At 39.7% G+C, this 16,613-nt stretch overlaps 1 protein-coding gene across 1 annotated transcript in view; it reads left to right on the top strand.

Annotated features, from left to right (window-relative positions):
* Window positions 1-16,613, top strand: part of UNC13B (unc-13 homolog B) — a 192,728-nt gene that overhangs the window by 95,210 nt on the left and 80,905 nt on the right. Inside the window, exons 9-13 of the mRNA XM_054398324.1 lie at window positions 4,841-4,887; window positions 9,965-10,043; window positions 10,824-10,829; window positions 11,733-11,807; window positions 12,291-12,510. Of these exons, the coding sequence (XP_054254299.1) occupies window positions 4,841-4,887; window positions 9,965-10,043; window positions 10,824-10,829; window positions 11,733-11,807; window positions 12,291-12,510 (427 nt within the window). The remainder of the gene's footprint in view (window positions 1-4,840; window positions 4,888-9,964; window positions 10,044-10,823; window positions 10,830-11,732; window positions 11,808-12,290; window positions 12,511-16,613) is intronic.

The raw sequence follows: 16,613 nt of genomic DNA, 5'->3' as shown, positions 1-16,613 counted from the left end.
TTTAAATAAAGCAGCCTTTCATGTTTTGCATCTGTTTTTTATCTAAGATGATAATGTGCTGGACACAGTACTTAAATACGATGGAAAGTTATGTTGTTTGAAAACCTTTTATGTGAAGAGATGGATTTATATGGAGAGGGCTAATGGATCTGGGGGTTTTCTTCCTCCTTTTGCTGCTACAGAGTTTTAAAATATTTTTTTTTTCATACCCCTCTGCCATTTTATGGGCTTTATCTTGTATGGAATTATGTAAGTGTGTGTTCTGTCCAATAAAACATCTTCTTGTGTATGAAATAAATTGTGAAATATAAAGATTGCAGCTTGGCTTAGTAACTTCTGAAATTATTTGTAAGCCTAGCTGCTGCTTTGCCTGAGTAAGCAAAACTCCTATTAGTTTCCTTTTTTTCATTAAACTTCCCTTCCCTGTGACCAAACAGTGTGCCTTAAATGATCATGTCTGTTGAGTTGTTTAATCCAAGGTATTAAGGTTATGCTATTCTGTCACTGGCATTGTTTTGTTAACTGGATCTTGATTGATAAGAAACATTAGTTACTTGGATAAGACTTTCCAAGTGATTGCAGCTTGCTTTACTTGGAATGAATATACTTCATTGCCAGTGGTGACAAGCACTTTCCTGGCTGAAGGTATTTGGTGGACAGTAGGTGTCAAACTGTCATCCACCGACATAATAAAAAAAGAAAAAGTGTAGAAATGTGCTGGGCTGTTTTGTTTACATCTTTGGTTCTCCATCTTTTCAGTGCTGCTTTATGTGTTCTCTGGAGTTTAAACAAACAAAAAAAACCCCAACAAAACCAAAACCAAACCAAACAGATTCTGACTGCTTTCAAGGAGGGATCAAGGGACACTGCTGTGCAGAGAAGTGAAGCATAACCCAGCAAAACACTTTCTGTGATGTGTAGCATGCAGATGTCTAGGTGTTAAGCATGTCTACTTTCCCTTTGTCCTCCTATTTGTTTTGGCAAGAACAATGCTAAGATGTTTGACAGTGTTGTTCTCATCAGCCTGTGTTTTCCTTGCCCAGACTCTAAGCGAGCCTGACTGTTTTGAGCTGAAGTCATGGCGTGTCTGCTGTGTCATGGAGTGAGTGCTGCTTTCAGAGGGAGAGAGACTCCCTTGCTGCAGCAAATCCATCTACACAGCATTCCCGTTTGCCTTCTTTAAATAAAGAGGAATATATTCACTGTTCCACACCACAAGAGTGGTGAAAACTATGGATTACTTGAACTGGCACTCCTGGAGATGTCTGGATCCTGTTAACCCTCATGCCAGCACTTGTTGGTAATGCAGCCTCTGGTCCTTTAACTATGTCTGTCAGTTCAACAGTGGACTGCAAAGAACTTCTTGGTGCTCTGCCACTGTGTGATACCATGCCTTTACTTCATGTATAAACTGTCCAATTTCCATCTTTAAACCTGATCATGTTTGGTGTCTGCTTCTGTTTTTGAAAGGCTACTACAGAGCTGTCATGGTTAGACACCTTTGAATTTTCATCCTCCCTTTTGTATTTAGCTGCAGTTCTTCAAGGCAGTGTGTTCTCCTGTCTCTTCCATCAGCACAGAAAAATGTTCTTTTTGCTAGAGTATGCAGGCTGTCCTGTTCTCTTCCTATAATATGGTCTTATGCTGCTTTTACTGTTTTCCTTTGTGGTTATGTATTTAGTGTTTTACTTTGATACAGAATAGAAAGGTTGTGTATGCATTTCTGAAGGAGTCTTGCCAGCACATACAGAGGTATTTTGCTTTTATTTCTATGGAGACATTTCATTGGACACACTTTATAGATGATGTTCTCTCCTTACATGGCTGTATCACAGAGGCTTATGGCTGATATGATGACAAGAAATCAAGGCCATTGTCACATTTTTTTTCTCCACCCAGGAACACCTTATACGCAGTCAAATTCACAGCAGGCTTTGGGGCTGTAACCTTGCTATTTGTACCACGCTGAATCCTCTGTTGTTGCAATCTTCCCTACCATTGGATCTTTGCACTGGCCGTCTGAGTTCTGTATCAATACTTTGTGTTTGTCTTCAGTGGATTTTGTCAGCAGAGCCTACTTACTCCCACCAGCTTCCTTATTGTGTTGCCCATGCTGGCTTAGTTACAGTTACTTGTTTACCCACGTTAAAGTTCCCTACTCCTTTTCAGCTTATCCAGCCTCATTGTCACGTGGCATTGCACTGAAAGTTTTTTGTTGACATGAAAATTCAGTAGATAATTCATTTTACAGTCTAAAGAAAAATGATTCCTTATGTCAAACAAAAAAAATCATGCTTTTAATTGTGATGTGCTTGGTATTATATTTTTTCTCCTGTTTTCTAGTTGCTTACATGTTAATTCTTGTTTGTTCTGGAGGTTTTCAAGCTGTTGAAGCCCATAATGAGGCTATGCTAGTCTAGATCACATTTTCTTCCTTCCCCCACTCAACTATGGGTACTGCATTGGCTTTTCAATGGTTTCAAGACATCAGCACTTGTTTGATGGATGTCAGGTGCTGGTTCTCTTGGCATTTTCTCAGGGAGAATGCTGCCTGGAGCAAATTAACCTCTTTCAGCATGTGGTAACTCCTGTTTCCACACAGCCATCACCTGCCTTGCCCCTTCCCTTACTGGAAGCTGGCTGTTTTGTGCTGTTGTACCCAGATGATTTTTAATCTCGACCTCTCTTTCTCATTTTCTTATTTGCATGTCTAAAAGGCTTGGTAAAGGTCATTAAAATAAACGAGCAGTAGTACAGTTTATCTGAACTCTCAGAAATGTTTACTTGGTATGTCTCACAATCTGAGGGATGATGGAGGTTTGTTTCTTGATCATGCTTGCTGTTCTTCTCAGCATCCATGCTCTTGACCATTCTCTGATGACTTGTGGTTGTCTGTAAGAAATGGCTATTGCTCAGTTAGGCAACATCTTTCCCTGGATCTTTTTCCCCTGGACAGAGTTCTTGATGCTCTTGTGGTCCCATGCTGTTTCTGGTGGTTTAATGTCTTTAGTATTGTTCACCTATATTTTGAGTTTGGGTAAAAAACTATTGCACTAATTTCTTTTGCCTGTAAATGTTTCCATGTTTGTGTTTATCGTTCTCTGTCATTCAGTATAGCTGAACCTGCCAGTATACAACACTGTTTTGTTTTAGGAGTGCTTTTGCGCCACAGCTCTTCCAAGTGTTCAAAAGCAAAGGCAGAGATGTTCCTCCCTTGCATGTTTTGAAGGATGTGGTTGCATTTGATGAAACCATGACCAGCAGTTGATTCAGATTCCTTCAGAGGAAGTGCATGTTTCAGGCTGAGGTGGTTTAGAAGAACAGCTGGGAGCAGAGATGCTCCTAGCACAGTCTGTCCTGGAGGACCCTAGAGCCTGGTGTGCTGCTCTGGTTGGAGGAAGAAAAACCACCAGTGTTGCACTATGGGTGTGGGCTCCTGCCTGGTTTGCAGGCCTGGAAAAGCTCAAGTGTCCTTTCTGTGATGGATGGTGTGATGCCTGTCATGTTCATGCCTGTTTAAAAGTAAAATAGTAAAAGTGTTGTAATTTTCAGATCTTCCTAGCCCTGGAATTGTACAATGAACAAATATTCTGTACTTTTGCTACTATACAAGTCAAGACCTCAAATAGAAACTTGTTTTCCTTGATTATTTCTGCTTTTCTTGGAAGATCTTGTCTGTTGCCTGTGCACAGCCTGAGGTCACACAGCTCATCTAAATTGCAGGACCAACAAAAAAATAATAAAATCTTTCTTTTGGATCTGTTTTCTTTTATCTTGTATCATCTTGGAGCTTATTTCCTGACAGTACTCCTTTATTATAGTTTGCAGTTTGTGACTCCCATGGCCGGGAGTTTTCAACTGTGTACGAGTTGCAGCCTTTTTATACTCTTGGAAGACATGATTAGCTGAGTTCGGAGAGTTAGCTATTAGCAGTGCATCTTGCTTAGTCCTGCTTGAAACCAGCTTTTCTTTCAGGGAATGCAGGACAATATATGAATTGTAAACTGGAATAAAGAGGTTTCCAGAGGTAAACCACTTCCCCTTATCCAAAAACTTTTGTTTCCTCCAGGTACATTGCAGGTGTTTAAGCACCTCTCAGCTCTAATCAGTCCTCTGAAGATTTTCAAAGAAACAAAACATCACTCTGTAAATACACTCCTAATATGAACATAAGAACGTGGTTTGATTTCATGAATAAGAATCCTCATATTTGCAGCCTGTGGTGTTTTCCGTCATAGTGTGAGATCCCAGTTTGCCTGCAATCATCTTGCAACTGATGGCCCTGGTTTGACACCTGTTGGAAATTAGATACTTGTGTACGAATGGGTGGAGCTGCAATGGGATCTCACTGCTTCAGGAGCTTTTAAAGAGTCTTTGCATTTGAGCATGAGCAAAGCTTACAAAATTTCATGCTGGTCAGTTACCTGTGCATTTCATACGGGTGCTTTCAAATTTATTGCATCTTCATTATGACCATGTTCACTTAAGTGGTGACATTTAGTAACAGGAGCTCTCCAATAACTCATGTTTTTGTTGGGCTGGAAAAAAAAAAAACAAACAAAAGTTGATCTTTGAGACTGCCTTTGGAAGCAGGAGGTGCACTGAACAGGCTCTTCAGGTTCCAGTCTTAGGTGTTCAAAGAAATCGCATAGCTTGTCTGTGTCTGTGTGACATGTCCTGACATGTTGGTCCTTGGAGGTGCTTGAGTGAGTTTCTGTCTGCATTTATTTTCCTGCATGCAATGTGCTCTGTTCTCCTTTCCTCAGATATAAGTTGAATAATATTTCTAGTGTTTTTGGAAACTGATTTCATATCATTCCTTTCCCTTCCCCCATTTAAGGGTCAAGATGAGTCTGATCCATCAAAACCACCTTGGCTCAAAGGAGGGTAAGTGGTATTTTGAGACTTACTTTGTCTGTGTTTGTAATTACAGTGTACTTTTCGGGCTGCAGTTTGACCTAAATGAAAGCAGCACATCTGATATTTTTAATGGCTACTGTCAGGAGTAATCCAGTGGCCATGCCTCACTTAGGGCCAGGCTGCTGCTGTATTTCAGGGTCTCCTTTTAGACAGCTAGAGGCAGACTGTGCAACATTTCAGATATGTGGTTTTGCACCAGGTGTATAGCAGTGATGCATAATCTGTAACGTGATGATGGTATAATGCTTAGCGGCAGTGGTAGTATCATACAGTTCTTGCTGAACACCACAGAGAGGTCTGGATGAGATCCTTTTTCCTTCTAGTCACTGATGGTACCAGGGAAGGGAAAGAGTAGCTCAGAAGGGTTGCTGCATCTTTTGCTAATAGAAATAAAAAAAAAAAGGTCTTCTGTCTTTGCAACAATTTCTGTGGCCATTATACTAGTCAAAAGAAAAGTAACTTTGGAAATCATTGGAGTTTGTCATTTTTAAAGCAGTGATCTTTTGGACAGGTGAGAGGGAGAAGCTGTGCGCATTCTCTCTCTACAATGCACTACTTGCAGCAAGTGAAGCAGATAAATTCTGATTGTGGGTAATTTCAGTGTTATCTGTGCATAATAGGTACCAGCATGATAGCTTCTCTAGAATCTTCTCTGGAAAAAAAAAATGATGACACATTTTACAAGCTGCTTGCTGATGTGTCTTGTACATGATTAGGGGGGTGGTGCACTCATTAGGAGCTAACTCAGGAGCAGATTTACCCTGAAATCTCAGGAAGAAGTTGGCTCGCTGCATGCATAAGTTAATTCTCATACTGATGAAGGAAGTTAAATCAGAAGCTTCATTGTAGGGCTTTCTGCTTTTGGAGTCAGTGTTCTGCAATGTTTGTGTTCCTGCAAAGCATTCTCCACACCTGTGGATGCCTGGGGCTGCCTAGCAACCCCATGCTTTCCTAAGGAGCCTGGGACTTCACTGAGCAGGCTGCTTGGGGACCTGGCAATTACCAGGAGCAGAAGACAGTGATTTATTCTAACTATAACCAGTACCTTCTCCTGCTTTAACAAGCAGACAATGTATCAAGTTTATTGGTTCACACAAACAAAATGATTTTCCAGCCTGAAAGATGAGTACACCTACATCCCGGAAATACCTTAAAATGTGTTTTGTCAATTCAAGGCAATGTTTGTTCTAGTCTATTTTTTTCCTTTTCTCTGTGAACAAAACAGACTGGCCAATGCAGTTTTGAAAAAAGTTTGGCTTATTCACTGTATCTCCTTATGCAAAGGATTTCCAGAAAACATGGTTGTGGTTGGTCAATCTTTAATTACACACTTAGCTACTTTGTGGTTTGTTAGCTACAAAGTATATTAAAGCATTGATGTTTGGAGTTGTTCTTTCATGCAGAAGTGGTGCTCTTTGAAGGATATAATAATCTTCTATCATTGCAAATCATCTTTGCTTGCTTAAATTTTCAAGATTCGATGTAAGCATTTGTGTGATAAAACCTGTATGAAAAGATGAATACTTGCTCAAAGCTATTTGCACTTTTAGCATAATGTAACAGTAGCTCCCTGTCTGTGTTCATTTGCTTTGGAGAGAGAGCTTGAAAAGAGAAAAAAAAAAAAAAGTGCAATTGGTATTACAGATCAGTCTGGATAGAGTATCTCATATCTATGTATTTTATTTATTAGTGCAAATCATCTTCCCATACAGAAGTCCTATTCATTTATTCATTCCTCAAAACAGCACTCCATAAGAATGCTATAAATATTACATGCATTGCAGGGGAAAGTTATCCTATTACATACAAAGCTACAGTCTACTTATTTGAGTACAGTCAATACTTCTGTCTGTGGAAACACTGTAATTTTGTTAAACAGAACAAAGAGACTGAGGTAGCTGAAAGCACAACGAGTTGAACAGTTTCCAAAATTAAGAATTATTGCTGAAAAATATTAAATATAAAGCTAAAAGCAGGTCATCTGAGTGTGTAACTAGGTAGATACTAGAATACTTCTCTTCAGTGTCAAATGTGCTTGTTCTCTATCAGTCTGGCTTATAATTGGTTCTATCATAAACCAGAGTCTATGACTGAATTTATATTTCAGTTGAAAGCAGACAGGTTTCTCAAGCACAGTAACTTATTTAAGCTCATCCTGAATTTATAAACTATACAATTTTAGTGGTTTTCTTTCCTAGGAAATGTCAGAATATCACCTTTTCCTTTCAGTTGAAATAAAAAAAAAAATTAAAAACTGGAAATCTTATAGAAAAGTCAGCTATGCTACTGACTTCTAACAGTAAAACTCTTTTAAGTTTTCACTTGTTATCATTCGTGGCATCTTCTCAACTTGCAGAGTCTTCCTTACTATTTTACACATACTTTCTTAATTCAAATTATTTGACACACATCTTTGGCTCAAAACTTACCAACAATGTTATGATTTCAATAATGCTAGAATCTCATCATCACTTGGGTAGTCTTCTAGGACACCTATTTTTCCCTAAAACCGATCCCTGTCACCAGTATTGGGAATGGTTTTTAGGGCAGCAGACAAAATTCCACGTTTTGATCCCAGCATGACTGTTCTTACTTCTGACACTTTACACTTTATGCAGATATTGCTTATTTGTTGATGTGGATCAGATTTTATAATAATGCAGAAGGGATTACTGCAACATAACTTGGACACAAAGCATTTCTGGGAGTCTCTGTTGGAAATGAGGGTATCCTCTATTGAAGACACAATGTAATCTCCCTGTAAGGATTTTCAGCATTGAAAAACTGTTCTTATTGTTGGCCAGAGATTCCAATAGTTTTAATTAGCTGCTGTAAATCCTCACCTCTGCCATATCCAGGCTTGCCTTCTAGTCCCAGCTGTGAGGTCTAGCTGTCACATCTGACTGTGGGTGGTTTGCGTTCATTGTGTAGGAGCAGAGAGAGCCGTGCATGGTGCTGAGGTGCAAGTGTGACTCATGCGACATGCAGAGCCAACACTGTTCATGCAGTTACATGTGACTGGTCACCTCCCTACTAGCCTTGTTTAGCCAGCAGCAGCTGTCAGCTTGGACATGTCACCCTCCTACACGCTGTCAAAAAAGTCAGTTTTACCATTACAGTTTCTGTGTATAGCAGTATAGAAACTGCCCCTCTTTGACACAGCCCTGTGTTGTCATGCACAGGCTGTGCATGACATCCTTGTCCATCTTAGAGTATCGTCTGCTATAACGGAGGTTTGGTCACCCTGAAAGTTGTTTTATTTTCTACTTTTGGCTGTATTTAAAGGGGATTTGAGTGAATCCTGCTTGCCAAGGGGTGCAGGTTGCTTCTTGTCACTTGCCAACCTCCCAATTTTCATGCTATGTGCAGATTTGTAATGGCAATTTGGTATCCTAGATTGTTTTGAAGTCTAGCTCTGTATATGTCTCTTATTGCAGTAAGAACAGTTTGTCCCATACTCCTGTTTCCTGTAGTTGTGTCCTAAAGCATTTCAGCTGGGTATGGTGTACTGAATCACCAAAATATACAGGTTGAGAGTGCCAGCCAGTCATCTATCATGCAGCTGCAAAAAGTGTAAGCATGGTATAGGTTGATAACAAATGGCTAAGGGTAAAGAGGCAGAGGGTTCCTTACACTCTGTAGCCAAGAGAAAGGCTTCAGGAACCCTATTCTTAGTGTTTTGCAAGGCTTGAAAGCAATATGTAGATGGGGAAAGTTGTGTGAGGTGCTGAGAAGGGCTGTGGGTTTTGCCTAGCAGTCTGGGTATTTGTTGAAGGGAGGCAGTCACACCAGAGGTCTATTCTTCTCTATTCTTCAGTTCAGGATGAATATGAAAGGCACATCAGCAGAGAAATGTGTGCTCAGTTCCCAGCTTTAGCAAAATGCGTTATCCTAAAGCCCTACAGGTGAATGCTGTTGATTAAATGGGGGCAGGAGCCTTTAAGCTGAATTACTAGACCTTCTTCAAGCTTACGTCAGTGTGATGTTACCAGTGAAGAGCAGGATCCCAATGCAGGAGGGAAGCAGGTTATAGTATTTTATTTCATTAGGCTCCAAGTGTTTCAAGGGTAATGACACTTTAGCTTCATCACCACTTCCGCTAGTGAACAGCAGCTCTGGTGTGTTGAGGTCTGCATGGGTTGAAAGACTGAGCACCACTAGTGGTTCCTTTTATAGAAATTGATCTTCTTTGTCCTCACATACAAGGTTTTTCCTAATTATTATGTGGACCTTGAAGGCCAGTTTTATGTACCTTGTAGCCTAGAATCAGATGATGGGTAGCAGCATCCTGCTCTTGTGCAGATCCACTCTGACATCCTCACTCCCAAGCACTGACACCAGACTTGGAACATCTAGATTCTTGTATATGAAGAAGATAAACAGTTTTTAGTATTGACCTTGCACTTTAAGTATAATCCGGGTGATTTTGCTTCCTTCAGTAAAGCATACCTTTCCTCATCCCTACAACCCTAAAATAATTAAATGGAATGAAAGAAGATGGAGAAAGACTGGAGAAATGATGTTTTCAAAATTATTTCCTGCCAGGAGGCTCAATGGCAGTAGTAACCTATAAACCAAGTTCTCCCTAATGAATAAGAAGTACTTCTGAAATCAGAGGCATGTAGGTCAGTTGCCACACAGAATTAAGCCACATGTGAATTGCTGCTACAGAGTTCTGGTTTTGCCATTGGATAAGTATTTTTGCCAAATCTGTGCCCAGCAAAAACTATGGACATAAGTCTGCTTTCACCCACCATGCTGGCAGTCATTCTGAAGCACTTGGGTGCTCTGCAGGCATGTGTCCAGCCTACTCCGAGCTATCTCAGACCTCAGAAGAGAGAATGAGAACATAATCTTTTTTTCCCGTGTGTTAACAACTTTGGTTTATTATGAAGTTGCATTTGCATGAAGTGATTCTTCCTGCTCTCATTGATTATTTTAGTAAGGAGACTCATGTTTTGAGGCAGTTTTTTTGTCATCTTTTTACTGTCACTGCTGGTAAGATTAATACATTTATGTGTTTTTCACCCCCCTGAATTTCCAGGCCTGCAGGTGGTCTCTATGGCATCGATAGCATGCCTGATCTACGCAAAAAAAAACCAATTCCACTCGTCAGTGATCTGGTAAGAGATTTGTTTTTCCTTCTGGCATGTAGCCATTATTGCAAGTAGCTTATACTTTTTGATGTATGGTGACATTCATTGGTACTTCAAGAAGCTGAAGATTTCCTGCTTTGTTAAGGAGTGGTACTTAGGAGTTGTACTTAGAAAAATCTCATTGAGAATTTGCTGTGGTTTTGTAGACAGTTTCCTTCATTGGACAGAATTAAGATAATTTTTTTGGTGTTTTTTTTTTTTCCTTTTTATTCTACACAGAATATTTGATTAATTTTAGACCGATGTTATTTTTAAATATTTTCCTAAAAATCACACACTCTAGGGAAAGTTATAATATCTATGTGAGATTTGGCTACTTACCAGAAAGTTGGAATTTCAGAGGGTAGCTATATGAGCATATGTGCTTGGATTTTTAAAGCAATTTGCAATATTGCCAGTAGGCTTCTGCACTGAGGAAGCACAAGAACCAAGGAAGTAATGAGGACAAGTTTCATATGCTCATGTGCTGTGGTGAAATAAGGCATTTGCAGGACAAATGGCTTTCTGTTGCTGTGTTCAGTACACATAGCAATTTCATACTTGGGAGAAATGCCTGAACAGCTGAAAGGCCAGAGTTTCCATATCGTGTAGTTTGTGTGGAAAGATGCATGCAATTCTCTATGACCAGTTTATGCCTGGGAAGCTTAATTATGTGTCTTACTAACTGCTTGTACCTCAAATCTTTGCAATAATGCCATTAACTTCTGTTACTTCCTTTGTATGCTTTCATTCTCTCTCTCTCCACAGGCCATGGTAAGTGGAACTAAAGACTATCCATCCAATCTTCACCAGAAACAAAATTTAGTTTGCCTTATTTTCCATCCACTCTTTTGCTTTTTGTTTTGAACCCACAGTATTGCGGTACATGCACGTCTAGCACTCTGTCCTGCTCCATCACTGATGAAATGAACTTTTTCAGCGTGTCTTCAAATGCTATAAAGCAAAGCATAAATGGTTGTTTTTGATAGGATTTGATGATTTCAAAGCAGGTGTTAATAGCTTCAGTTTCCTCCTCTGCCTTTAACTGGAATGGCTTTGTATGCCAGTTCGAGGTGCTGCAAAGACACTGCCCAAAGGCAGTGTTGTCCAAGGCTGCAGAACATAGTGTTCACCTGATGTGAAAAAGGCAATTTTTGGGGAAATGACGTTCATTGTGTTCAGTGATGGCCAATGAATGTGATGCACCAGCACATTCAAAACTGTCCTCCCAACCCACTCTGTCCTTTTTGAATTGTTTATTTGGTGATACTGTGTGTTTTGTGAAATCACTGAAACAAATCTCCTTTAGGATGTAAAGTTAGATGTAGAAGAGTGAATGCCATGTAGTGATCTTAGGCAATAGCAAAGTTACTGTTGTAACAGAACACAGTAATGGAGATGCAAACCCAGGTTTCATTGGCAGCTCTTAAGAGAGAAGCAAATAAGTTTACCAGAGCCAGGCTGGTTGTGGGCAGATAGAAACAAGTTGGAGACCTTTCAGAGTGTGCATTTGACTCTTCTGAGGTGTGAGCTATCGGTTAAGAAAACAGCTTGAAGGTACTAGACTGCTGGTTTGGTGTCTGGCACGACAGGGTCCCCTTGGTCACATCTTTGATCATGTAGTGCCAGGCTATTTCTGAATAATGGTGGTAAACAACAAACTTTCTTCCATTTTAGTCACTGGTTCAGTCCCGGAAAGCCGGAATTACCTCAGCAATGGCCACTAGAACATCTCTCAAAGATGAAGAGCTGGTAAGTGGGAGGGTTGCTTGGCTCCTGTTAACTTTTAGTAAGCAAATTAAGGGAATTTGGCACTTTGGGATGTGGAGCCAGCTTCACAGATGTCTAAAAATATACATGTAAAGCCTCTTGTATCATTTGTTTAAAGAAACGAAACATGTAAAAAAAATTACATTTAATGTGTCAATATGACCCTTCCATGCTATCTACCATGGGGAACAGTGTGTAGAACTTGCTTTAAGCAAGATATTCCTCATCCGCAAACCTTAATTCTTTTCTTCTATCTCCTCTGTGTTTTTTAATGCTTAGAAATGTGTTTTTGGAGGGGTGTCCTCTGCTGCTGGTTTGTAAAAGTTTGATGAATTTGTCTACCACAAATGTGTAGATCTACTGCACTGCTCATGCCTTTTTTCTTAGAAGTCAAGTGTTGACCAGCAAAATTAGGTTCAGTCATCTTCCTAGATGTTGGTCTATGCATGTGGTCTTGTCTTTCAGAAATCTCATGTCTATAAGAAGACCTTGCAAGCCTTAATTTACCCCATCTCTTGTACAACCCCACACAACTTTGAAGTGTGGACAGCCACCACTCCCACCTACTGCTACGAATGTGAGGGGCTGCTGTGGGGCATTGCACGTCAGGGAATGCGCTGTGGTGAATGCGGAGTCAAGTGCCATGAGAAGTGCCAAGACTTGCTCAATGCTGACTGCTTACAGAGTGAGTAGTGGCCAGTGAAGCATGGTATCAGAGCTTTCCAAAACATAGAGGTGATACCTCACTGGTCAGTGGAGCTCCAGTTACAATGAATGTGTATTTTCTGCAAAGGTGCTACTGTGCCAAACCTACCCCCATCACCCTGTGAACACAGACAGCTCAGCTGACTCAGAACAACAACTTTGCATCATTGTCCCTCATGTGCTTTAAAATAAGGTTTAGTTCTTGACTCATACCTATTTGTTTTTTTTTTTTTGTTTTAACATATATAGTATGTTTAATTTCCCTCTATCAGCTCAGGTGATAAATTTGCTAGCATGAAAGAGAGGCAGTGGGCTAGGTGGATATTCTGACTTTTCTGTTCCGCCTACCCTGGTATGTCAGTCCTGTTGCTTGTTTCAGTGATCAGCCTGTACCACTTTCAAGCTCTTCACTGCATTGCTGCTGGGTAGGGAGTCCATATTCTTAGCTTGGATTCTCTGTACCAACTGTATGTTGGAAAGGCATTTTGTCCTTCTAACAGTAGTCTCATGGCTGAATGACTAGAGACCTGAGGCATAGTCAGCAGAGATGATGGGAGAGATAGGAAGGTGCTGTTTGAGTGTATGAGCATTTTTGTTTATTTCACTGTTGTCTTCTGCAGTGTTCAAACACTTAGAGGTTTAAAAAGAATTTTATTACAGGGGAAAAAAAAGTAGTAAAAAAAAAAAAAAAAAAGGAGAGAAAGTATTAATTTAAACATCCAGCTTAGGCAAGTTATTTCTGTTTGCTTGTAAAATAGTTTCTTAATTTGGTCTCAAATTTACATTGCTGCTTAAGAGAAAAATATCTTAGTCTAAATGAAATAGAAATTTCTGCCATATGTGTTAAATCTTGAGTAGGAAGGTGGGGCTGTTTCTGTTCACTCTTGATTTTCTTGGCTTCACAGCTTGATGGGGCTAAATCTAAGGAATCAAAAAAGTTTGTGAAGTATAAACAAACTTAATGCAAATCAATGTCAGTGTTTTTAGGAATATGAAAAGTCAAATCTGTGTCTGCCTCAGGCTCTAGTTGCTTGGGAGAGCCAGGCTGGATGACTGAGCAAGGGATACCAGTGAATCATAGGTCACTTGTGTTTTGCTATGGTTTATCTTACCATCCCAAATGGATGATGTGTATGTTGGTTTTTTTTTTTCCCCCTTTTGTGTACAGGGTTTCAAATCAGCCATAGTTAGGACGAGGGCTATTTGCAAAGGCTGATTTGTTAGACACAGCTGATTCTGGGGAAACATCTCTGTTCCTCAGTTGTTTGGTGTTTCTTAGTGTCTCTGAAGGTTGTGAGGTGACCTTTACAGTTTAGAGCGTTCAAGCAGTTGCATCGTTGATGCCTTGGTTTTCTTGCAACCTTTTGGTGACTCAGCAAAGAGCTGCTGTGTTTTATCTGGTTCAGGAGAATGTAGTTACGTTTTCTGACACAGCCTGATGCAGAGGTTCAGTTAGACTTAGGATATCTGTTTCTGGAATTCACCAGAACCCTCTGCTAACAAATGGTTTTCGATACATGAGATGAAAAACTCCTGATATGCACATCCAGGCTTGATTCAGATGCATGTCCACGATGTGTTACAATCTTGCAACAGAGCCATGATGTCTCAGTATGGGGAAAATAACGTGGAGAGCAGAGGAAAATCAAGTTTGCGCCAGCAGTAGTGAGGGAACAGGCACAAAGCTGTTGTACTAAGGAGAGGTCATGGAGTGAAAAGCTTCAAGATAAAAGACTAAATTTATGAAATAATTAATGACTAAGAGGGAACATATTCCTACAGGAAGGATGCTGTTTTCAAAAACCAAAAATAGCCATACCAAGTCTGTCCCAACAGAGGTTTTCTAAACAGATGTTGTGGAGCCTAAGGCACAGGTGTAAGACATATGCATATGGAGCTCATACAGTTCTCCACTACAGCTAATGGCTATCCATGGTTTAAAATCTTCCTGATGCTATGTTTAACAGCTGGCAGTGAATTGAACCTCTTTATACCTGAAGAGGTATGTTGAGGAAGAGGGAAATAAGCTGCGGGGAGAAAGATATTCTGTTGAAGTTTACTGTTTAAAAACAAAAAAAAAAAAAGAAAAAGAAAAATGTTGCTGTCCGAACATTAAAGGTGAAAGTAGAAGGCAACTTCAACAATGAGAAGAAAGTCTCTGGAACAGCCTGGGAAGAATAACCGTGGAGTCAGGTTTTCTAGTCTCTGGTTGGAATTAAATAAGCTTATAAGATGGTCAGTGGGATGTGATAATGGCAATAGCCTGTGCTTCTCTATGAAATAGAAGTAACAGCTGCAAACAGCTCTAGTTTTCATATATGGCAAGGCATCAGATAGGAACGTGTTAGTTTGTTCACAGGATCACTGTTTTGCATATTTCCTTTCAAATGTAAGCACAAGATAAAGAGTTAAAGAAACAAAGACATAAAAAAATGAGACTACGCTGGGTTCAAAAGTTATGAAGCATGTAGACAAGTAAAAACCAAACAAAATCTGCATTACTGAGTTACTTGAAAGCTGCCCAGTGTCAGAAAAGAGAAGATAGGAAGATTAAGCCAGGAGCCTGTGTGAGAGTGTGGTTTGTATCATTATCTGGAGGAAAGATGTAAAGGAAACTGAAGAGGGTAGTTGTAAAATGTAAAGACAGAAGGCAGAGGAAAGATAGTTGTGGGAGATTAAGAGATTAGTAGGGCCAGTATGTAGGTATGCTGCTGGGCTTGAAAAACTAATAGTATCAGTACTAGAAATCTATTGAAAAGCTGTAACTGTATTGTTTGCTTTGACATACCCGTGCTAAAATTCTTCTGACTGGAATCCAACAGGCCATAAGAAAGTGGGAAAATTGAATTATTTATTAGGTATGTTTCAAGAACATAGGCTGTGCTTGTGAAATGAGAAATGGCATTTGTAGAGGACAAGAAACAGGTTGTAGATCAAATACATTCAAGACTGAACTTTTGTATATACTGGAGTGATTTCCTAACAAGCTTTATTGTTGGTGTCAGTCAAAAACTCCCCATTGCTGGGACATATCTTCACTTCAGTGTATTTAAGGCTTTCAGAATATATTACATTGTAGTAAAATTAATTTTCAGGCTAGTAACAGATACAATTCTATTGATTACACCTTGATGTCTCAGAAAGTGTTTTTCACTTCAGTCTGTGTAACTCTTCCAGAAGAAGTTGCATTGGAGTGAAATGAATTTTCAGGCTAGTTGCAAATACAGTTCCATTGGCTATGCCTTTGAAGTTTTTAGACACTTGGGGCTTTATTTCTTAGAATCAGAATGCACTGTTTATCTATCTTATGCCTTTTGGTGCCTTTTGGGGGGAAATAAAATGATCTCTTTTTCCAAGTGAATTTAGAATTAAGTCTGGTTATTTCTTCTGAGAGTGTTTTTCTTATCCTCAATATTTTTAGGTAACTGAGTATCTGGTACAGTCAACAATGTGTGGGACTGCAGTGACAAAATACTCAAACTCAGCAACACTTCATTGCCATTTACATAAAAATTGATTTGCAGACCGGTGTAGCAGGGTTATTCCATAAATTTGGCAATGTCTGAAGTGCAGTAAACTGAAATCAGTTGTGATATGTGTACTGCAGCCATCTGCAGCCTGTTGGCAAAAGGTTGTTTCTCTGAGGATTTTTCTTTATTGTAGGTATTTAGAAGATATTATTCTGATGATAGAGTGATTACCTTTTTATCATAAGCTTATGAATACTTGCTCTTTTTAGCCTTGTGCTGTTCTTGGAAGTACTTGAAATCTGTGCTGCACAGGTACACTTCCTTTCTTACTTGGCTAAAAATGGGTAGAGGGATGTCCTTTAAAATCCCTGTAGCATGCAAAGCTTTCAGAAAAAGAGAGCTTTTATGCTGGGCACATAATACGATGTGAGACTGGATGTGCAGGATACCAAGGAATAGATGCAAAGTAAGCAGGGTTATAACGAGGACAGAAGAGAATGACATGATGCTAGCAAGACCCTAGTAAAAGGCTGGTTCTGGACTAGTATTTGGAAACCTCTAATAATCCACTTCTGTGAGTGTGTCTTAGTTTGAGTCGTTGGGGTTTTTTGGT

The sequence above is a fragment of the Indicator indicator genome (genome assembly GCF_027791375.1).
Source record: "Indicator indicator isolate 239-I01 chromosome Z unlocalized genomic scaffold, UM_Iind_1.1 iindZ_random_scaffold_45, whole genome shotgun sequence".
NCBI lineage: Eukaryota > Metazoa > Chordata > Aves > Piciformes > Indicatoridae > Indicator > Indicator indicator.
Note: the sequence above shows the minus strand (reverse complement) of the source record. Positions and strands in the feature narration are given on the sequence as shown.